This window comes from Mobula hypostoma, chromosome 7 (assembly GCF_963921235.1).
Source record: "Mobula hypostoma chromosome 7, sMobHyp1.1, whole genome shotgun sequence".
Lineage (NCBI taxonomy): Eukaryota > Metazoa > Chordata > Chondrichthyes > Myliobatiformes > Myliobatidae > Mobula > Mobula hypostoma.
In genome coordinates, this window is record NC_086103.1 from 36,109,099 (window position 1) to 36,134,109 (window position 25,011).

Genomic DNA, 25,011 nt, shown 5'->3' on the forward strand with positions numbered 1-25,011 from the left:
TGTTGCCCTCACCTGCTTCTCCTCCATTTCCCAGACATCTTCGTTCTCCCATCTTCCTACCACTTTCACAGCAATAGAGTTTCTCTTGTGCTCACCTACAACTCCATGAGCTTTTGCATCCAATACATCATTCTCTGCATCTTGTGCCATCTTCAACAGGATCTCACCGCCAAACATATCTTTACCTCACCCCCTACTCTCTGCTTTCTGCAGGATTTTTCCCTCCATGATTCCCTTGTCCATTTGTCTCTCCCCACTAATCTCCCTTCTGGCACATGTCCCTGCAAGAGACAGAAATGCTACACCTGCCTATTCACCTCCTCCCTTAGCTCCATTCAGGGGCCCAAACAGTCCTTCTAGGTGGGGCAACACTTCACCTGGGAATCTGTTGGATCATCTATTGTATTCAGTGCTCCCAATGCGACCTCCTCTGCATTGGTGAGACCTGATGTAAATTGGGGCTTGATTTTGTTGAGCACCTTCGTCCCATCTGCCAAAAGCAGAATTTCCCAGAGGCCAACAACTTAAATTGCTATCTCCATTCCTATTCTGAACATGTTGGTCCATGGTCTTCTAGCTGGTCCTGCTTCCCCTCCCCCCCACCTTTTTATCCTGGTGCCTTCCCCCTTTTCCAGTCCTGAAGAAGGGTCTCGGACCGAAATAATTTCCGTAGATGCTGCCTGACTTGCTGAGTTCCTCCAGCATTTTATGTGCGCTGCTCCGGATTTCCAGCATCTGCAGAATCTCTTGTGTTTATCCTTTTAGCTTCCTACCTACCAGGAGAAAGTACTAGCCTGTCCAAGCTGTCCCTGTAATTCAATCCCTCAAGTCTTGCGACATACTTGCAGATCTTTTCTGCACACTTTATAGTTTCACAACTTTCTTTACTGTAGTAAGATGACCCTCTGAGGGGGAAGGTTAGATTGATCTTATATGAGCGGTGATTGACAGGTTCAAGGCCTAAGGTAGATGAGTTATACAGCTCTCGTTACATGCACATGTAGTTCAACGCTTTGAGTGATTATGCAGAAAGTTTGAAGTTAATAACTCATCAGGGGTGATTGATAAGTTCGTGGCCTAAGGTAGAAGGAGATGAGTTATTAACTTCAAACTTTCTGCATAATCACTCAAAGAGCTGAACTGCATTTGCATGTAACAAGAGCTGTATAACTCATCTCCTTCTACCTTAAGCCACAAACTTATCAATCACCTATCTGTGGACACTTCCTGGAGGTCCAAGATCCGTATGCTCCGCAACCACTGAACTAAGTGTGTAAATGTAGGAGGGGACTATGTTGAAAAATAAATGTGCTAGGTTTTCTAAAATTGACTCCTTCTACCTTAGGCCACAAGCTTATCAATCACCTCTGGTAGTGGCCCAACCTTGTCTGCTGAAGGGTCAGCACTATGTTGTACTGTTCTATATACAAACTGAATATAATATTCCTAATGTAGCCTCACCGCTATCTTGTACATCTGCACTGTGGCCTTCCACCTTTTATACTCACTGTCCTGACTAATGAAGACTCATGTCAAAAGCCTTTGTTCTGTTTAGCTTGGAAGAAAAGTGAGGTGTGGAGATTTGTCTCTTGGTTTTTTGGAGTGGTAAATTCTCCATCAACTGTTTTCCTTGTGGCACTTAGCAATGTAGGTAGAAGATTCAGGGGTAGAAATGTTAATCTTAGAACTTCCAAGTCTATTGGCTTAGATTCCACCGCAAACTCTTGGCTGTCCTCTCCTTTTAGACCCATGGGCCCCAGTCTGAACTGTACATCTTTGGAATGTGGGAAGAAACCAACCAGAACATCCAAGGAAACCCACATGGTCACAGTGAGAACATACAAAGTCCTTTTAGGCAGCAGCAGGAATTGAACCCAATGATGATAGCTTAGCTATCACTGCACTGACCACTTCTTTCAATCTTAGTGCGATCTATGGTCGTTTATACCAATGAGCACAGGATCTGTGAAACCATTGACTTAATGTGAGATTGTGGGGTTTTGGTGAGCAAATGAGAGTAAAATAACATTTCAAAATGATCTGTGATTTATTTTAGTCATCGAATAATGTGGTTGTTAAATAACAAGACAGCCCAGGAACAGGGCCTTTGTCCTACAGTATCTGTGCTGAATATGGTAGAAATTAAACTTGTTATTTTCTACCCAACATGATCCACTATATTCCTGATATATTCATGTGCCTATCTTAAAACCTCTTAAACACCACTATCATATTTGCTACCATCACTAACTCTGACAGCCTGTTCCAGGTGTCTCTTATTCACTGTATTTTTTTTAAAAAAACAAACATCCCCTTTAAACTTTCCCATTTCAGCATGTCCTGTAGTATTTGTGATTAGAGATGGACCATATCCTTCTATTTTTTGAAGGGCCTATTTCTCATTTGGAGTCTTAAGAGACATGCTCTTGAGTAGAATTATAATTAGTATCTTGTTTTACTAATGCACAGAGTAACATAAATCGATATGGAATTTTCAGTGAGGCAGAATTTAACATTTGTTCTTTTTTAAGTAGTGTTCCTGCTGAGGTGTTTGATGCATGATTTTAAAATGTTGATAAGGTACTGAGGGGGGGAAAATGCTAGTGGAGAAATTCAGAATAAAGGAGTATTTTCTTAACATTGGAGTTGGCCTGTGCAGGATTGATATTAAGAGCTGGTCTAAATCAGTCACTGCTGGTATTTGTAGAATGCCCAGAAAGATGTTCCAAAAATATTATTTATCAAACTTTATCAAACAAATGCTTGGTCAAAGCAGCATATTTTGAGGAGCCAAGAGCAAGAAAAAGCTGTGGAGAGTTTTAGAAGGTAATTCCACGAACAGCAAAAGGTATAGCCATCAATGGTGAGTGATTTAAAAATTGTGTATCCCTGAAGATCCTGTGGCTTGAAAGACATTACCGAGACATGGGAAGGCCACAGCAGAATTTGGAAATAAGGCTAAGAGTTCTAAAAATGATGCATTAATTAACTGGGAATCAATGCTGGGTCAGCAAGCACAAGGTTGAAAAATGCAACTGAATGCAAACTTCTATACAGGGAAAATACTCAAATACTCTTCTGGAACCTAGAACTCTTTTTACCCTATACATTATGTCAGGTGGGTCAGTTACAATTGCAAAACTAAGAAAACAGATGATAGAGACACAGCAATGTAGCACAACGTTCCAATGGCATGTATATATTTAAGAATTTTAAGCTTTGTTTCTTATATATTTTGTTTTTCATTATAATTAGACATTTCTGAATGTTTAATTTGAAAGTTAGTGTCATTGGCACAAAGAAACCAGAAAGAGATGGCACTGGAGACTACTCAATCCATACTAATCATCAACCACGCTTTTGTACTAATCCAGAAGTAATCTCTGTTTTGATGTTTTTCCACATTCTCGTCAATTCTACCACTCACCTATATGCTAGTATAAATTTACAGTGCCAATTAACCTATCAACATGATCGTCCTTCAAAAGTGAGCAGGAACCCAGGACCTGAAGGAAGCACAAGCAGTGACGAGGAGTATATGCAGATGCCACACATACAGAACCTGATGTTAGGATTTGAACACAGGTCTCTGGTGTTGAGGTACTGGCACAGAGTTGCACCACTGTGCCATGTATGCTTAACGTTACAATGTTTCTGCAGAAATGACATGGAGCGCTAGCGTACATGTTGTGTTATAATTTCTAGAGTTAGACAAATCCACAGCCTTTTAACTGTTGAACTAAAGAAACATTTTTCTTATGATGAATTTTATAAATAGTGCCTTGATTTATTGCACCTTGGGTTGAAAAATTTGTTAAATAATTAGCAGCAGGCCAAAATCAGTTTACTAATCTAATAGCTCAGATAGGTTCAGATAGCTACTGTCACAATTTTGGAGATCTCCACAGTTCTTTTCCCTACCCTGGAACAATCTGTCAGTGATCGATGCTTACCCAGGTGTCATTTTACTTGAATTCCAGTTTCCTTAGAGTTAAATTAAAATGCAGGATCTATACTGTAACTGGTAAAGTACTTGCATACAAAGTATAAGAGCCAGGGTTATAATTTAAATTACAGTTTATTCTGAGGTTAGAAAATAGGTGAAGTATTATTCCAAAATGAGGTCTTATTTTTTATTACATTGCTAGTGGCAGTCTGCAGTGCAACATATACAATCTCCTGGTAAATACTCCAGAGAACTGCATTTGCTGATGTTTGATTGGTGCATTGAGGAAAAGGATGATGTCATCTCACTTGAGGGCAACTGACAGGAAATAAAATTTAGTGTCCATTATTTAGCTTTGAGTATGGCATCTGAAAGCAGATGATCAGAAAGAAATTTGTTAATGGACATTTGCATAGTGTTTTGTGCACTTCTTAGAAGGAGGTATATTAAATATGTACAGTGCTTTATTTAGATTTTGCCTGGCAGAATCTTGGTTGCAGAATTCTGATAAATAATACTTACCATTATTATGTAAGCTAATTGATAGCTGAGTAGGCTCTGCACAAAAATTATGTTGGAAAACATGTGGAATACATTCATAGTTACAGAACGGAGGAAAAACTCTACTCAGCAAAATCCATAGGAACAAAAGGAATGAAATGTTAATGTTTAAAAACAAACTAACCTTATTAACTATCTAATATAGCATGGATAGAAAGTGTGACTGCTGCTGTGTGAATCTGTTTGACTAGTGTTTTGCAGGAATTGTTCTTTTTATTGATTGATCTGTTTAGATTCATGTTTTCACTGTTAACTTTGAACTTGGAAGCATGTATTTATTTATATAAAGACTTCTAGGAATTTAGATTTTCAGATTTTTTTGAAATACAGCTCAATGCTCAATGTTTGTTAACTGGCTATTGTAGCAGAAAACAGCATGGATACATAATTTTGCACGGCATAATCTGATAGCCACAGTAAATCATCTATTGTCTGTGCCATTAGGGAGTATATTATTACAAGTATTTTTTAAAAACATCTAATTTGCTTCTCCTTTTTTGTTCATAAATTAACACTGTTACTAATCTGATGTGAGCAGGATTTTCCTTTTTTCTAAGGACCACTATATATAATTTTCTGAAGCTCTATTTACATTGATTCTGATAACCATTGTGTCTGCAGCTTCAGATTGCTGAGCTGATTGATCTGCTGCAGTTTCCAATGAGGCCTCTTGGAGATGATGTCATTGCTGTAGCTGTATTCTCCTCCCACCTTTTTTTCCTTGCCTGGTATTAGATATTTCATCTTGCTGTGAAGCATCCAATCAATAACTACTTTTCCTGAGGGACCTGCTGAGGAAACAAGCAAAGATACTCGATAGGAAATGGTTCTGTGTCATGTGATTTTATTCTAGCTGAAGATCCACAGCGTATCATTTGCACTACGGAATGCAGAAGTTCGCGCTGGAAAACAGGGGTTGGATTATTTGTGACATTTTGCTGCTGCATTAAAGCACCAAGAAATACTAAAGTAGCTTGCACATCCTCCAGTGGTGTTCTGCAGTATCCTTGTACTAGCAGGTTCATAAAGTCAGCCTGGATATTCGGCTACCTCAACTACAATGGGCTCGCATTTCCAGAAGTGACTTCCTCCTTGCTCTTTTCCAAAATCTCTGCTTTTCCTCTTTTTCCTCCCCCCTTCTACTTACAAAAGGAAACTTGTTTTCATTATCCTGGAAATGGCTTTCCTTGTACGTTGCTATGCCAACTGCTTGCAGCCTTGGTCCTCCAAAGTAAGCACAGTTGTTTGTTTACCGCTGAGTATTATCTTTTGCAAAGAAGTTAATTTTGAATTTTATGTCTTTTGCATGCTGTGTTGGTGATATCTTTTGTTACCTGTGAGATTTGTTATTCTGTTGTAATTGAGTAATAATATGTCAATGCTGGCTTACTGTTAGATTAATTACTAAAATCTAGTTAGCTGAAGGGAGGCCAGCAGTGATGCTCTGTCAGTTGCAAGCAGTTGTTGGTTAGATGTGTTTCCATGCTCATTTACATCATTTCTGATTTTTAAGAGTTCCACTAGAAAGAAAAATACTAGAATCCAATGGAAAATTTACTGGCTGGTTTTCCTACTGTTTTCTTGAAATGAAGCTGTGACTAGTTAGCTTGTTACCTTTTTTAAAAACTGTTTCCCCATTTTACTTTGTCAACTATTACAGAAAATTATTTTTAAACATTTTTTTGCAGGTATACATAATACTCTTAGATGTCAAAGCTCTTAAGCTTTGCTGCTTGCTTGAGTGGTTTCTGGATCAATTTTTTGTTAAGTTTGCTGTGTGTATCATCCTTCTTGCACTTCAAGAGCATAAAATTTGCAGCTTAAAAGGAGCTGTCTGAAATTAACAACATGATTTTATTATGGATTTGATCTGGATCTGTGGAGTCTTACCCAACAAGATGTTGTGATCGGTACAAGGAGCAAAAAAAATTATTTCTGTAGTTAAGTTTGCAGTGGTATATTTACACACTAATGCTCTCTGCACTCTATTCCAATTAGAACTATTTTTTAAGTGTATTGAGCTGTGTGCTACTCATGTACCTTGCTTCTCTCACCACCCACATTATTTTTAATTGCTGCATGTGTCTGTAGCCAATTTGTTCCTCTGTTTATCTGCTCATCATATTAGAAACCTGAATTAATTATGTTTGAAAATTAATTGTTGATGCAGGTAAAGTTAACTTTGAATCTAGTGATGAATGCATCTTAAGCAGTTAATTGCAAGTAATGAAAAGCATGTAGCATTTGAGATTTGTAGCTGTCAAGTTGATATGCTTCTAATTTGTGCTTTGGCACAATATGCATCGTGTATAGAAATAAAAGTCAATTGTCACATGGCTGTCATGTGTAGTGCAGAACTGTGTATAAATAAGGACCAGCTTCCTGAATGTGGAGCAGACTTGATGGGCTGAATGTCCTAATTTTGCTCCTTTGTCTTTTGGTCCAGAGCTCTACCTTTGTTTAGGAATGTTTTAAAACAAACACAAACCTCTCTGTCTTTGGTTCTGATTTGCGTCCATTTGTGGCAAACTCATGAATGACTTCACAAGAGAAGTCTTTGAGGGTGAAAGTATGCCAATTAATGTTTTAAAAGCAATTACACAGTGCATAAAACAAATGTCAAACTTATGGAAACCATAAATAGAAAATAAAAGCAACTGTTAGAAATAATCAACTGTCTCTGCAGTGTCTGGAGTGGAAAAACTAAATGACGTTTAAAGTCAATGCCTTTTCATTAGAGTTAGAAATTATCGTCAGATGCAGAGAAGTTGTAGGTAGAGTTGGGGCAGAAAAGAACAAAAGAGAAGGTGCCTAAATGGATGGAATTGAGGAATAATAAATGATTTAAGAAAAAAAGAGTTACAACAGAAGACAAGGGTGTAGTAATGAGGGATAAGGGTCAAAGATTTTAGAAAAGATAGGAGGTACTGGGGGCGAGATGGGAGGGAATATCACAGCTGCCCTCGGGGACTATAATGGAGGACTCACCCACTGACTCTCTATAGAAAGAACTCAAAAATGGTGCAATCACTCTGATAGAATAATACTAATTATAATACAGCCCCTCTCCCCCCTCCCCCCCCCCAGATAGCTACTGGGACATGGAGAAACAAATATGTAGGCAGATTAAGGTGTAAAATCAACAGGTTTGTGTAGTTCCCAAATATAGACTGGGACTTCCTTAGTACAGGAGGTTTAGATGAGGCAAAATTTGATAGTGCACCCAGAAGGGTTTCTTAAATCGACTTGTGGATATACCAACAAGTAGAGGAACTACACTGGAGCTGGTGTAGGGTAATGAACCTGGCTAGGTGACTGAACTATCATTGGGAGAACAGTTAGGGAACAGTAATTACAACTCCTTAAGTTTTAAGATAAGGATAAGCCATCCCATCTTTTGTAAATAGGGGCGCCAAATATTCAAAAATGTTTCATATTTACCTCTTAAATTATAAGTAATTTTTTCGAGTGGAATAGAACTAGCCATTTCATTGTTCCAACGATTCATACTTAAATACGGATCAGATTTCCAAGTAACTGCTATAGCCTTCTTAGCTACTGCCAGTGCAATTTTTATGAATTCTTTCTGATATTTATTCAATTTAAGTTTCGGTTTTATCCATTCAATATCACCTAATAGAAATAATACAGGGTTATGTGGAAATTGAGTTCCAGTAATTACAAAAGATAGGATGGCATATTTAGTTGCTCTAATGATAAAGATCTTGGTCCCTTGGGGAAAGTAATAAATAAATATGCTAAATTTATTTTGAATCCCATGGAGCATGTGGAAACCTTCCAATATCCAGGCGGTTCTCTTTTTTTTCTTCTTTCTTTCTTTTCTTTTTAGGTAGGAGTATATATCGGGGAGAAGGGTTAAGGGGAGGGGGGAGGGTAGATATTATCTTTTCATGTATTCACTTTGAAAACTCAATAAAAATTATATTAAAAAAATAAGGATAAGCATGGAAAATAGCAGGAGAATATTACATTGGAACAGGATAAATTATGAGAGTATTAGGCAGAAGAGTTAATTGAAATAACTGGTTTAGGGGAAGTCCACGTCTGATATGTGGATGGTGTTTAAAGACCAGCTACACAAAGTACAGGATAGCTATATTCCAATAAGAAAGAAAGGACAAGGATAACAAGGCAAGAGAATCTTGGATGTGAAGAGAGGAGGTGAATTTAGTCAAGAAGGAAAATAAGGTTTAGAAAGTAAAAACAAACAGGGCTTGTGAGGATTATAAAGAAGTTAAAGAAGAACTCAAGAAGGAATTAGGAAAGCCAGGAGGTGCCATGAAAAGTCCTTGGCAAATAGGGTTAAAGAGAATTCCAAGGCAGTCTATTAATACATCAAGAGCAAGGGGATCACTCAGGAGAGTGGTTAAGATTTCTCAAGGATAAAAGAGGGAATATATGGGAAGATGGAGGATGTAGGTGAGGTCCTAAATGAGTACTTTGCATCAGTATTTACCAAAGAGAAGGACATAGAGGATAGGGAGAGAGATGTGGATAATGTTTTTTCACCAGCAGCATTTCATCTTTTATATATATAGCTGCACAGACCAACCATTGCTCTGAGCAGGAAATCTTTACACGCGTGATAACTGTGCAACATATTATGTTTTTTTGTAATATACATATCAACCAAACACAACTCACAACACAAGTAAATGATGTCAGGTAGTCAAAACGACTTACAGATACAATGGCAAAAGTAAAATGTTTTGACTAAACGGTGTCAGTGTTTAGCGGGCTGGTGGTTTATTAATAATGAGCTATTGACTTCCATTCTGTGTTTATTGTTACAAGTTGTAACAGTGTTGCTGCTTGAAACACTGACAATGTAAATACATTGAACCTTTAAAATGTTTCATAGTAAAGGTTGGATTATATTCATTAACACATTAATTACAGGGTATTTCACAATTATTAATTGATTTCAAAATTATATTAAAATTCTACAGAAGGCAACAAAGGCTATGTGCGTGGGAACATTTCAGTTACCCCATGGCCACGCATCCACGCAGCATAGACGGAACAGTATTTGCCAGGGTATTTTGAGAAAAAGAAGAAGATAGTATTAGTAGTGTTGGGTCTCAAAAGAGCATTAAGGTGGATAAGTCCTCTGAGCTTGATGGAATAAATCCCAGTTTTTTGAGAGAGGCAAGGGAAGAGATTACTGGGACCTTGACCATTATCTTCATGTCCTCTCCTAGCTACAGGTAAGGTCCTAGAGGTTTGGCAAGTAGCTGATGTTCCGTTATTCAAGAAGGGAAATGGGGATAATCGTGCAATCTTAGACCAGAGAGGCTCATGTCAGTGGTAGGGAAGTTACTAGAGAGGATTATTAAGGATAGGTTTAAGTGCGTTTTGAAAACTATGGCCTAATAGAGAGAGCCAGTATGGCTTTGTGCAAACTACGTTGTGTCTTATTAATTTGACTGAGTTTTTCGAGAGGGAAAATAAAGGTGATTGATGAAGGTAGAGTTGTGGATGTTGTCTACACAGATTTTAGTAAGGTGTTTGAGGCTCATCTAGTAGATCAAGATGGATAGGACCCACAGCGAATTTGCTATTTAGATGCAACATAGGCTTGGCCTTAGAAGACAGGGTAGTGGTTGATGTGACTTATTCTGTCTAGAGTTCTGCGATTAGTGGGTATTCCACAGAAAACTGTATTGAGACTTGCAAAGATTGTTGGTGTGGTTGATAATGAAGGAGACTGCCAAAGGATAAAGTGGCATATGTATCAGTTGCAGATATGGGCAAAGTGATGGCACGAGGGTGACACAGTAGCATGGTGGTTAGTGAGAGGCTATTACAGCTTGGGGTATTGGTGTTTGGAGTTCAGTCCCAGCGTTCTCTGTAAGGAGTTTGTATGTCTTCCCCTTGGAATGTGTGGGTTTTCTCGGGTGCTCCAGTTTCCTCCCAGAGTCCAAAGACCTACTGGGTAGGTTAATTGAGCATTGTAAATTGCCCCGTGATTATGCTAGGGTTAAATCGGGGTTGCTGGGTGACGTGGCTTAAACTGCCTATTCTACGCTGTATCTCTTTAAAAAAAAATAAATGGAGTTTAACCCAGCCAAATGTGAAGTTTTGCACTTTGAGAGATCAGATGTAAAGTGATAGTACACTACTAATGAAAAGAACCTTAGCAATGTTGCGGCCCAAGTCCATAGCTGCCTGAAGTGGTTACACAGTTTAATAGAGTGGTAGCAAAGACAAATAGGATGCTTGCCTTTATTAGTTCAGGAACTGAGTTCAGGTGTTGAGAGGTTTATAGAACTGCAGATTTATAGAACTGCAGTTCGCTGCATCTTGAGTATTTCATTCTGTTCTGGTTGCTTCATTTTGGGAAGAATGTGAAGGCTTTGAGGGTATAGAAGAGGTTTATCAGGAAGCTGCTTTGATTAGAGGTGTTTGCTATAAGGAGCCATTGGGCAAACTTGGATTGTTGTTTTTTGAGTGGCAAAGGCTGAGGCAAGATCCGCTAGAGGTTTACAAGATTGAGGGGTATTGACAGAGTAGGCAGAACAGTATCTTTTTCCTCGAGTTAAAATCTCTAATACCAGAGGGCATGCATTTAAGATGAGAGGGTGTTAACTTCAAAGGAAATGTGTAGGGCAAGTTTTTTTTGCACAAAGTGTGCTGGGGCTTGCAATGTGCTGCCTGGGGTGGTGGTGAAGCCATAAATAATTGACGCATTCTAGAGGCTCTTAGATGAGCAAATGAACATGCAGGAAATGGAAGAATATGGGTGTTACGTAGGCAGAAGGGTTTAATTAGGTATTTGACTATTAATATAATTAGTTTAGCAAAACATTGTGAGCCAAAAGATCTGTGCTGTCCTGTTATGTGTTCTATGGATCAGTAAGTGGCCCTAGAGATGATTATGGGAATCCCCATATCATCTCAGCTGGTTAAAGCTGGTGTTTAATGGTTGAAAGCTGTGGTCTGCCTATTTCAAATATAAGATTTTGTTTTGCAGGCATAAATTGAGCATCAGTGGAAAAGCATAGGAAGCTGAGCATAGAGAGATCAAAGTGGGTGTTGGACAAAAAAACTAAAATCAGAAATATACAGAGGGGTGATATTCTATGGTACGGTTATGGTATTGGGTTTTATCTCCTGAACTGTATGAGAGAATGCACTGTGTGCAGGCAATGTTGTACACAAGTTGAAAAGTAGAACATTTTTGTGTGATTTCACCTGAAAATGGTTTAGAAATGACAATCTAAGAGGAGACAATACGCTTTCTAAAACTGCCTGGAACTGTGCCATGGGAAGAGGAGGTACTGATGGTGTTAGAGAACCAGAATATCATGAAGGGAAAGTTCACTGGAAAGATGTAAAATAAAGTAGCTTGTGTGCCGTGCACTCTATAATTTCAAATATCACACCAATTCCCTGTGAATGAATTAAAGTATCACTGGGGAAAATTGTTATACCATAATTAACAATCTGTTGGAGCTGGCAAAATTTAAACAAGATCTATGTAATGGAGAAATACTTGCCTGTGTTTCATCTTTAAAAACTTGTGAACTCATGATTTAAAATGTGTCATTGGAATTTCTAATGCACAACCTAGAATAGCATTGAAATTACAACACACATGCAAACCAAGTTTCATGATAATTACATTCCACACGAGCTGCCATTTAATTTCATGTGCTATTGTGTTCTTGTTTTCATTACCTCCCTGTGAACACCTAAATGTTGACAACATTTCAATTTCCTCTGGAAATATTCTATTCATTCATGATGAGTTTTTTAAAGTCACCTGCAGATCACAAAAGTAGTCCAAGTTTTTTCCTCCACATATTTGGGATGCCGTGGATTACAACATTGTATGTGTGTTACTTTGTGTTCATATTTTGTTGTGTATTCCTTCATGTTCTCTGGACCTGAACATTGAATTTACTAAAATGTTATAGTAAAAGCACTGATCTGGTAATCTTGGGACTTCAGTATAGCAGACTATCAGATTTTCAGGACTGTTGGATATTGCTCCTATTAATACCCTTATTTCATTTTTTAACCTGTTAGACAATTGAACAATACATCTAGTCAGCCAGTTGAAACATAGAAACATAGAAAACCTACAGCACAATACAGGCCCTTCGGCTCACAAAGCTGTGCCAAACATGTCCTTACCTTAGAACTACCTAGGCTTACCCATGAGTTAGAGAATAGGAAAATTACAAGCACTTTGGGTCCTGCTGTAAACCTCAGAACCCACCACTCAACCACATAGTACGGATAATTCATGGTGGCCAACAAACCTACCAGCCTACATATTGGGTGTTCCTGATCTCTGGTGCTCCAGGCTTCGGCTATGCACATGGCCAATAGTCCAAGCCCAGGTTGCTCTCCAAATCCATGGCGTTGCCCACACATCATGTTTGCATTCTTGTCCATAGACTTGCATTTGGGATTCATAAGTAAGACCAGATCATTAGATTTCCAAACAATCAGGTGGACTGTCGACATTTCACTGTATATACTGCTGCTGTTATGTTTCACCTTTTTGTATTCTGTACTTGTTCCCAATCTCCAGTGTTGGCATTTTTCCTTTCACTTTTTATGTCACATGGCTTAGTTTGCCCATATCTCATTTCTTTTAAGGAAATGATGGTGAGCAATAAGTGTGCAAAAAATTATTACCTTTGTAGATTCTCTGCAAAATCTGGTTAAGTAACCTATAGTGCTGTTGACAACTAGTTCTAGGATTTTGATTTTGTGGCAGTGAAGGGGCATAAAATAGTTTGAACTGAGGATAATATTTGACTTGAAAATTGTGGCATTCCCAAGTGTCTGCTTCTGTTGTCTTTCTAGCCTCTGGAAGCCATTAACCTCTGTTGGTTTGTGAAAATGAGTCTCAAAATTGCTGGTTTGTACATTTTACTCCTCTACCATTAACATGTTATTATTAATTTAGACGTTATTTTTATCATACTCAATCTTGCAAGCAGTGACATGCAATTCCATCTATCATTCCATCCTGAAAACCTAGAAGGCATAATTTTAGAATAAGTGGTTAACAATTTAAGGCTGACGTTAGGACTGAGAAATATTTTCATCTAAATAGTTATGAATATTTGTAATCTTGTACATCATGCAGCTTTAAATATTAAGTCAGTGAATGTTTTCCAGGGCAGATTAATGGATTCTTACTTAGAATGCAGGAGAATTGTGGACCTACGACAATCATATCAACTACCAGTGCAAGTTGAAGGGGACTCCATATTCCAGCTATAACTGTGCTCTTATTTGTTCCATTCATTCACTCTGCCTTATTTTCTAATCCCTTATCTTTTGAACTTGCCTACCCTTTATCCAAAAAAAAAGAACAAAACCATGTTAATTAAGATGGGACAGAAGTGTATTTTTATAAATATTAGTGATATCTACATGCATAACAAATATGTACTTCATAATTTAAGTGTATATATTTGGTGAAGAACACTGCACCTTTGCATAATCACTTGAAAAGTTGGACCATGATTTTAATTTATTTTTTCATGTATATTTGTCAAAAATTATAGACTAGGACATGGATCTGAATGACAGCGAAATCTATGAACTGGGGAGAATAGGAAAACAGTTACTCTTCTGCTTTTATGTTGCTGACCTCTCAGGAATTATGTTTCTTTGTGGAGAATAGTTTTGTATGTTTTTGTATGTGATGTACGAGAATGCTTAATCATGTTGAATTACAGTGTTATTTTTATTGCTATCAAACATGTAAAGTGTTAAAATTGAAAAATAATGAGTTAGAATTAACATAGTGATTTAAGATGTTATTCAAGAAAAGTAATTTAATTGATTGCCTGAATGAATGTGCTTTTCATCAAATCAGGTGGTAATACTCTGTTGGTTTCCTTTCCTTTCCTCAGACAGCCCTTTATCACATTTCTCTCTTTCATAATCATCCTCTGTACTTACAAACTGCCAGCCTAGTTTCCCCTTTCTATTCCCAAGAACCTTGAAACTCTCAACATTCAAAGCTGTGGTCACTTTCTCACAGCATTCTTTTCATTTATTGAGATTTAATCCCCAAAATACAAGGTGAAGTGGTTATATATCTGTTAGTTCTCCTCAGTCTCTGAAACTTACAACATCCTCCTCCAGTGTCACCCTATTGATCAGTTTGCTTGGACAATTCATGCACGTCTGCAGTTTTACCTGTAATGTAATCTTAGTTAGAACAGTTAGGGGTTGGAGACTTTTTAAAAAAAAATCAGGGAATTCTGGAAAATCTCAGCAGGTTAGACAGGACATGTGGATAGAGCAATGATATTGATGTTTCAATGTTGATGATCTTTCTTCAGAACTAACCCTTTTCATCAGAACAATCCATGTTAGATCGAATTTGGTCTTGAAAACATCAAAAACTCTTTGTGGTAAACACTGGGGGAAAATTGAGGCTATCAAATTAAAATCCATTCACAAATTCAGAATGCTCACTACTGATTTCATTCCCCATTTTTCTTGCATTATCTTAGCTTGAACCAAATTATTGATAACCTCTATTCAAACCGGAAGAGACTGATTACTTCTGCCTTAACATAGTCTTTTCCTTCTTCCAGCCTAACTTCACTGAATTTCTCAGTCAAATCTGTACCATTTCCAGATTGTGGTCTTAATATCTGGTAATTTAAATCCTCTCAGGCATCTTAAGTTCAACAATTTAAGATCAAAACCACTGCACAATTTTCTTTTTGGAATGCAGCCATGGTAATGGCACATATGATTTGCATTTACACCTTCTGCAGTTGAATTTTTTAATTTACCCCATTTTCCCTTTGGTTATTTAATCTCTCCCTTCGTCAATTTAGCACAGATCTTATTTCTGTCTTCTGTAGTTCTATTGATAGGTCATTGATTTGAAACATTAACTTTGTTTCTCACCATTGAAGCTGCTTAATCAAATGAAAAATTGTTATTTTAGGTTTTATCAAAATCTGGCTAGCCAACAATTTTAAAACGGTGCTGCCAGTATCATCTTTCATCTCTTTAACAATAATTCTTAAGCTTACTAAACTAGTTGACCCCCAATTCCCACTAAACCTTCAATTTCAAGTTTATATCCTTACAGCTGTTTAGTCCTTATTTCTCCAATGGCGTTGGTTTTATAACTTCATCAGAACTCTTAGCTACTTCAATACCTTCACTCTCCTTTACCTTCTGTGGACACTATTTTGTTATAGATCCCAGATCTGGAAAGCTCTTTGCTTCCTCTAGATTCAATGGCTCTTGCAAAAAAAAAATATTTTTTTCATTTGATTATACAGCAAAATGCTTCATGATCTAACTTTGTTACAGATTATATAAATATACAATGCGTGAAGCTATTGTTGGAATTTTGTTCTGATTTAATAGAAAGTCTGACTGAATTTCAAAACAGTTTTGATGCCCTTTTTTGATATCTGATCCGTCAGATAATCTGAATTGTTCTCAAGTGCATTCTGATCATAGATTTTATGCATATCAATAGTGTGGTTTTAACTTGTTAGCAGATTCTGTCATGAAATTGGAAAACAACTTGAAGAAATCGAATTATTTTATGTTGGTATCTACATCAATTGATTCCTAAGTGAATTTTTTTTCTACATTAACAGTTATTGTATCTCAGGATTTCATAATATCTCCAAAATTAGCGACAGATATTTTTCGTCATTCAGTTAAAATGTTGCAGGAGACTCTGCCTTGTTGCAGCAAATGCTAGTGTATTTTGTATTTGGTCAGGCAAGTATTGAAACTAAGCTAATTTGGTGGAAACAGTGAGTGGTGCAAATATTTTGAAATTTTAAATGGTCCTCTGAAACTTTTGCTAAGATTATAGATAGCCATTGAATAGCAGATCATTTGGAGTTTTGCCACAGAAAGTGATAAACCATTCAATTTACTGCATCTTTGGTGCTCGCTGTCATGATGACAATATACTGTAATGCAATTTTCCTATTCTGTTATGTTTTAAATATATATTTAGTGACCCATTGTGTTTTAGTGTCCTACGTGTTGTTTTTCCTTTGTTATCAACAAGTTTAAAACATTTCATTTTATTGTCCTTCAAGTTTCTCCTTGGAAGCTCCGGTGAAAGTGCAGAAGAGGTTACTAGGATTTTGCCTGGATTAGAGAATATTAGCTATAAGGAGAGCTTGGATAAACTTGGATTATTTTCTCTGGCATATTGGATGCTGAGGGGGTCAACTGATACAAGTATTATAAAATTATGAGAAGATTAGTCAGGGTAGATAATTGGAGGCTTTTTCTCAGGTGAAAATATCAAATACTAGAAAGCATAATGTTAACATGGGGGGGTGACAGTTTAACGGAGATCTACATGGCAAGTTGTTTTCTCTCAGAGAACGGTAAGTGACTAGAAAGCGATTTCATATGAAAACGGATATGACAGCAGTGTTTGAAAGGCATTAAGATAGGTAACTGACCAGATGAGGAATTGAGGGTGAGAGACAGATGTGCATTTACAAGCAGATGTACAGTTTAGATTGGCGATATGATCGGCATAGATGTCATGGGTCAAAGGGCCTATTTCTGTGCAGTACAGTTAGAACATCTGCTCCCACTCTACCTTATAACAGCTTTTCTACATGTTTACATCTCTATTGAAGAATCAAATTTCTTCACAATACATGGAAGTTTAAATCTGTAACGTAAGTTGTATGTTTCATGTAGATTTTAGTTCTTATGAATTGTGGAAAATATACAAAATTAAATCATTAGTTCAGTATTGTTGCACCTTCAGCTATGAAATTCTTGTTTAAAATATTTGAGCAGCTATGATTTTCTGTTTTCCTTTACCCTGTCGTCTATTGACTGATATATTGATCTTGCCATTGATTTACTATGCCTAAATAGGTCAGCAACTGATTTTTTTTTGTTGCAAGGGTTCTGATTTATTGCCAGCATTTTTAGAATCATACTGTGCTTTGTTCATTATTCTAGTTTCTGGTTCATTGGTAATAAAGCAGATTTTGCTTTTTACTGTGGGATTTTCAGGTTCTCAGCCATTTTGATCAACATTTTACAAACCCCATTCAACATTTTCGGTTGTTCACAAAAATATGCGACAACTATCCTGGAAACAGACACACTAAATTATGATTTGTGTCTGCTTTCTCAGTTTGAGGTGGGGTGCATCCTAATGTGAAAGAATATTAAAGATGGAAAAGACCACATTTACCCATCCCAGCTAAATGAGGGTCACAATACGTAGAGCACAGAATAGGCCACTAAATCCATACTGACCATAAGCCACCATTTATACTCATCCTCCATTAATCTCACTTTTTAAAACATTCTCCCCACACATTCCCATTAACTCTACCAAATTCACACAAGGGACAACTTACTTTGGAGGTACTTGGGGAGATGGCAGTATATTAACATGTACTGGCAGCAATGCAGGATTATGGGAATACAGAGAAATGTAGTTTTGATTGTTTCTGTTGAGAAATAACATGAAGCATATTTTAAAAGTAAATGTCACCTTTGAATGACCTACCATAATGTATGAAATTCCACCTTATCTAGAGATATTGTCCAGTTTTGTTGATCATGAGACTAAATACAACATCAAATGAACAGAAAAGTTCAGTATATGCATTGCCTGTTTATCTCTGCAGTCAACCAAAGCATCCTTTGTGAATTGGTCATATTTGGGTGAAGAGTGTGGAGAAATGACTTTGTGCAAGGTCTGTTCAGTAGTGCAAGGTATCTTCGAACCTGTACTGCTGAATTCTTTAGTGGCAGGCCTTGAACAAAGCTTGGTTAATTTACCACCACCATATAGTTTAATACACGTATCTGGTCAGCCTTTAACTTCTAGGCAGAGTACTTTTGCATTTTTAGATTTGTTGTAATCAAAATTGATTCTCTAGCTAATCTTTGGAGCCTTGTATGTTGTCATTACTAGAAAATAACCTGGAGCAAGGAAGCACAGTTGAGAATGTTCAGAGAAAGCTGTGCCATTTTTTATGATATTTGATTAGTCATCAACATTGATGTCTTTATTCTTAAACTGGCTATGAATCTTTATTAGGGAAGCAGTGTTGCCTGCTGTGTTAGGAGACTGGGCTAAACTGTAATTGGAATGAAACATAGATGCACTACTATATGTTTTGTTTAAGTATGAGATCAATCTCACTATAACTACATAGCCTATCTTTACAGATCCCTAGGTTGTAGTGTAGTACTGCTGTTCATATTTGGCTCCTACACCCCGAATGAACAACCCCAATACTTTTTCTTCTCCTTTTACACAGGAGTTGCACATTGTTATGTGAAAGCCTTATAAATTCTTATCATAGTATCTCCAAATTTGCACACAGTGATTCATGTCTCAAACCTTGCTGATAGTGTTGCTAAACCATGCAGTTATTGTAAACGCACTGCATATCCCAATGCAAAACCTTTTATGGATACATTTACAAGAAATGCTGGGGATTTTTTTTTAGAAAGTGCATCATTCTGTCTAGGCTGAGCAAAAATGTGGCTGTAGTTAAGGGCCAATGCAGGCGGTCATTACAGTAATAAGATTATCTAATGAGATGTTCTGTTTTGGACAACTGCTGCCAGAAGAGCAATTAATCCCTCTTGTTACTTTAATGGTGCTAATTATCTACCTATTCCATTTATAATGAATAGAAATAAAAGAGAAGTGTCTGTGGACAAATAGATTTTATGTTGTATTTTTAAGATTTCACTATTTAAGGTTTTAAGTTCATTTATTTTCAAATTATGACTGTCAAACTATTTATGAAACCAGTCTTGATGATACTTTGTATCTTTATGCTGAATTTTTTCCCCTTGAGAGGGTGAAGAAATATTTGTATTCTTAATTTGGTATGACGCCATTGCTTTAAATATTGGTAGGTAATATTTAAACAATGTGTTTAGATGCCCTTTGGATATCATTGCTTGCTACTGGACACATTTACTGGTTTTAATTGCTTAATTTCATTGCACTATTTGTTAATTAATGCATTTAGTCGTACTGTTTTAAGTCCATCAGTCATAAGCACCTTGCCAATGGGTTAGTTATTCTGATTAGAAATTTTTTTTCTTTATTAGTTGGGACAGTTTTAAGTGAATTTCAAACCTCCACATCCACTGGTTTGGAAGTTGGAATACCATTAATTGAATAGTGTACCTTTAAATAGTGGGAAATCCTTGTCTAACCTATACTAAATTCAATTGAAACTTCTAACTGTCAGTGTTGACAGTATGAAATAAAGTCAAAAGATGCTAGAAATATTCAGGTAGTCAGGCAGCATTTGCAGAAAGAGAAACAGTCATATTTCAAGTCAAGGACTCGTTATGCTGGAGAGCTTGTTATGCTGGAGATTCATGTTGCAGGCAGAGTAGTGGATGGATGAGACATGGAATATTAGGTTAATGTGAAGATAAACTGTTGATGAAGTGGGCTGATGGATATATGAAGATAGAAATAATACAAACAAGGGCAGTTTAAGTCTAATGCATGGGAAGTTAGAGAAAGCACAAATGTAAAAGCTGTGGGAATTCCCATATGTCGCATATATTCCCACTGTCCATCTATCCCACCCCATCCTCTAAATGACTTAAAAACAACTTGTTTTCATTCTTTCCCAGTTCAGTCAGCATCCTGTACCAGAAGCATTAACTCTGTTTCTCTTTCCACGGATGCTGCGTGACCTCCAGAATGTTTCCAGCATATTTGTTTTTATTTAATGAACTCAACTCAGCCTACTTGTATTAGAGAGTTCTAAATAATGTCAGCAGAGTTCTCAATATAAAATACTCAGTTTTCACATAGTGATACCATTTGCAAGTTTCACATTTTTTGCTGCTTGGGTGATATAGTACCAATACTCTGAAATTAATGTTTGTGTTAGATTGAACATTATTGCAGATAACAGGTATTATATAAGTGCACATGAAAAGTAGCTGGTGAGAAAAGATAGTTTACTTCACCCAGCAGATATTCAAAGTATACAAACTCCACCCCGATTTTAAAAAAAAGATCCTGTGACAGATGAAAGAAAACCTTTAAAAAGCATGATGATACAGTGGTACAGCAAGTAAAGCCTCTCTCAAATAGTACCAGAGGCTTAGGTGCCCTTTGGAGTTGCATATTCTTTCTGTGACCATGTGGGTTTCCTTGTGTTTCAGTTTAATCTCAAAAGCATGTGAGTTGATAGGAGAATTGTGTGCTTTAAACGTCTAGGTGAGTGGTATAATCTGGGATGAGGGGAGGATAAACACAGATTATTGTAGGATTAGCATGTGTTGTGTTGTTCGTCCTTCGTAGTCGAAGATGACCATGGCTTCAAAGTCAAATCGGAGATTGGTGGCTCTGGGTCCGGAGGTGACTGATGAGGCTATTCCGGGCCCTGAAGGCTCGCCCACAAGTGGGACACAAGTGGGTAGGTGCTGTCGTGGCAGTGGATGCTGCTCGGGCCTTGCACACAGTATGCTTTTGTTGCTCCTCGATGATGCGCCTGACTTCAGCTGCACGGGCTCCTCTGGTGATCTTGCTGCGCCAAGCTGGACAGTCGAGGGCAAGCGTCTCCCACGTGTTGATGTCGACACCCAGGCCTTTGAGGGACGCTTTCAGGCAGTCTTTGTACCGTTTCTTCTGCACCCCGGCTGAGCGCTTGCCCTGACACAGTTCTCAGTACAGCAGCTGCTTAGGCAATCGGCTGTCTGGCATTCTGACTACATGTCCAGCCCACCTGGCTTGGGCTTTCAGCAGGAGGGTGTAAGATTAGCATAAATGGGTACTTAATGTTTAGCATGGATTTATTCATAGTCATAGTCATACTTTATTGATCCCGGGGAAATTGGTTTTCGTTACAGTTGCACCATAAATAATAAATAGTAATAGAACCATAAATAGTAATATGTAAATTATGCCAGTAAATTATGAAATAAATCCAGGACCAGCCTATTGGCTCAGGGTGTCTGACCCTCCAAGGGAGGAGTTGTAAAGTTTGATGGCCACAGGCAGGAATGACTTCCTATGACGCTCTGTGTTGCATCTCAGTGGAATGAGTCTCTGGCTGAATGTACTCCTGTGCCCACCCAGTACATTATGTAGTGGATTGGAGACAATGACCAAGATGGCATGCAACTTGGACAGCATCCTCTTTTCAGACACCACCGTGAGAGAGTCCAGTTCCATCCCCACAACATCACTGGCCTTACGAATGAGTTTGTTGATTCTGTTGGTGTCTGCTACCCTCAGCCTGCTGCCCCAGCACACAACAGCAAACATGATAGCACTGGCCACCACAGACTTGTAGAACATCCTGAGCATCGTCCAGCAGATGTTAAAGGACTTCAGTCTCGGGAAATAGAGACGGCTCTGTCCTTTCTTGTAGACAGCCTCAGTGTTCTTTGACCAGTCCAGTTTATTGTCAATTCGTATCCCCAGGTATTTGGGGTGGAAGGACCTAGTTCCTCTCTGTACCTCTCTGTTTATTAATTGTTGGGAGAACACTCTGTTCTGTAAACGATGGAGGTAATCAAAGCAAGTGGTGAATCAGCTGAAGCTGACACACAGCTGGGGTAATTTTTGGATGGCTTTAACATTCTGTGAGAATAATGTGGGAAGGTGTTGGAGTAATCAGACTGAGAGATAACATGAGTTTCAACAAAAGATTAACTGAGTCAAGGTTTGAGAGTACTTGGCAATATAGTGGATATTAATAATGGTACAAATTTGTCTAAATACCATATTGGGGGAGGGGGATCTTTTGATGGATGGATTACTTACCCAAGAACTTCTGCATTTGCTGGAAATCCAGAGCAACATACACAAAATGCTGGAGGAACTCAGCAGGTCAGGCAGCATCCATGAGTATGAACAGGTCAAGACCCTGCTACAGGACTGGCAGGAAGGGTGAAGATACCAGAATAAACAAGTAAGGGAGGGGAATAAGCATAGCTAGAAAGTGATGGATGAAGCCAGGTGAGTGGAAAGGGTGAGTTGGAGAGGAGAGTGGACCATACGAGAAAGGGAAGGAGGATGAGCACTGGGGGAGATGACAGGCAGGTGAGAAGAGGTAAGGGGTCAGAGTAGGGAAGAGAAGAAGGGGAAAGTTTTTTTAAATCCGAAAGAGAAAATAATATTCATGCCATCAGGTTGGCGGCAACCCAAATGTGCTGGTCCTCCACCCTGATGCTAAAATTAAGACTTCTAATGAATGGCTGCATTGAAATTAATATTCTTCCAAGTCTGAAATCTTACTAATTTTCAATATTGTCTCATTGTAGTTTAACATAATACTGACAATTATATGTTTTGGGTGAGTGTGTTTTAGTATCAAAATTAAATTTCTATTGGGGTTGTATTGGTAATTATTATATAATGCAGTAAAATAGGGAGATCACAATATGATAATATTTTTATGAATTGGTACAATAATAGTGTAGTTCATCACATAAACTTGGTACTAGTTAGCACCAGTGATTTTGAATGTGATTCTAACAAGTTATGGCTATTAGTTGATTCATAACGTGGCCTGACTGGTGTATGATATCACTTACAGAGTAATGTTACCAAGACCTGCTAAATGCTTTATGAAGTATTTTTCTCTTTGGAGAAAAGACAGCTGATGACATTAGCATACTGTGACCAATTTAACAACTAACTGGTTTGCCAGCTGCCTTGGGGTCAGCCTTCAGCTACTGACATATGGATGATGCTCTTGGTTTTTTTTGTTGTGCCACGATCTACTGTACAATACTATTACCAAATAGTAATTTTTAAAAAACTGTTAAAGTTGGCACTATTTTTCATTCCAACATAATAGGATTAGATACTGCAAATAGTAGTGAATAAAAATCCCAAAACCTAATTCAATAGTCTTTCCATTGATTATATTTTGCTGAAATGCTGGGAATGAGTTACATTGTTGTAATTTGATAGGGGCTTAAGACATGGCAGATATTTCTAAAAGTGCTGTTTGAGTGGGTCATCGCTATTGAACCCGAAGATGTGATTATGGCCTTGAATGCATTGGTGTCAGTTATCATTTTATTGGAAAATGTATTTAATGCATTTCTTTTTGTCTCTGAGCTGTAGTGCAAATCTTTCAATTGGTATTGTATGTGCTGTGATCTGAGGTTCAATTTTTCACTGAGATATTGTTGAATTGCAGAATTTAATTTCTAATGTTACCATCGCCTATATGATTTTTACAATAGATTGACAGATAATTTTATTGATCCCAAAGGAAATTTCAGTGTCACAGTAGCATTACAAATGCACAGATATACAAATATTAGAAAAGAAGTATGAAAGAATAAAAAATAAGTTACTTCAAACAGTCTAAAGGGAGGGGGGCATCACTTTCCCAGCTATAGGTTGACTCTTTACAGAGCCTAATGGCCGAGGGTAAGAATGACTTTATGTAGCACTTTTGGAGCAGCACAGTTGTCTTAGTCTATTACTAAAATTGCTCCTCTGTTCAACCATAGGTGAGAAACATTGTCAAGATTTGCCAGGAGTTTCCATAGGGTCCTTTGTTCTACCACAGCTTCCATGTGTCTAGTTTGACTCCTGTAACAGAGCCAGCCTTTTTTAATCAGTTTATCGAGCCTATTGGCATAACCTGTGTTGATGCCATTGCCCCAGCACACCACCGCATAGAAGATTGTATTAGCAACAGCAGACTGGTAGAACATGTGAAGGAGAAGCCTGCATACTCCAAAAGACCTCAGTCTCCTCAGGAAGTAGAGGTGCTCTTGCCCTTCTTGTATACAGCCTCTGTGTTGGTGCAGCACTCAAGTCTGTCATTCAGGTGCACCACCAGGTACTTCTAGGTCCTCACCATCAATATTAATAGAGAACAATGCAGGATTAATCTTCCTATTGTCCACCACCATAGCCCTGTATTCGACCTCCTGTCCTCCCTTTATACACTCAACTATTGCTGAGTCATCAGAGAATTTCTGCGGATGACATGACTCAGTGTTGTATCTGAAGTCCGAGGTACACAGGGTAAACAGGAAGGGAAGTAATACAGTCCCCTGTGGGGCCCAAGTGCTGCTGATAGCCATGTCTGACACACAGCTCTGAAGCCACACAAACTGCAGTCTGCCAGTCAGGGTAGTCATTATCCAGGATAGTGGAAGTGCCAACCTGCTCTGAACAGAGCTTTTCCCCCAACAATGAGGGCTTTATAATACTGAAGGCACATGAGAAATCAAAAATCACGATCCTCACAGTGCTGCCCTGCTTATCCAAATGGGAGTAGGCCCTGTTCAGCAGGTGGATGACAGCATTATCGACTCCAGTGTGCTCCTGCTGGTATGCTGCAGCGGATTGAAGGCTGATCTGACCAGGGATCGGATGTGAGCCAGAACCAGCCTCTCTAAGGTCGTCGTGATGTTTGAGGTCAGGGCCACTGTACAGTAGTCATTCAAAACTTTCAGTTGGCCCATGGGTACTGGGATCATACATGATGTTTTGCACACAGTCGGGACCT

At 38.1% G+C, this 25,011-nt stretch overlaps 1 protein-coding gene across 8 annotated transcripts in view; it reads left to right on the plus strand.

Annotated features, from left to right (window-relative positions):
• Positions 1 to 25,011, plus strand: part of LOC134349238 (rap guanine nucleotide exchange factor 6-like) — a 406,825-nt gene that overhangs the window by 203,480 nt on the left and 178,334 nt on the right. Inside the window, exon 1 of one of the 8 annotated variants that reach the window (XM_063053258.1) lies at positions 4,631 to 5,738. The exons of 6 other annotated variants lie outside the window; for them this stretch is intronic. In XM_063053258.1, the coding sequence (XP_062909328.1) occupies positions 5,685 to 5,738 (54 nt within the window). In that variant the 5' untranslated portion in view covers positions 4,631 to 5,684. Of the gene's footprint in view, positions 1 to 4,630; positions 5,739 to 19,625; positions 20,944 to 25,011 lie in introns of those variants that run through there. One more of the 8 variants, XM_063053259.1, reaches the window with a different exon arrangement.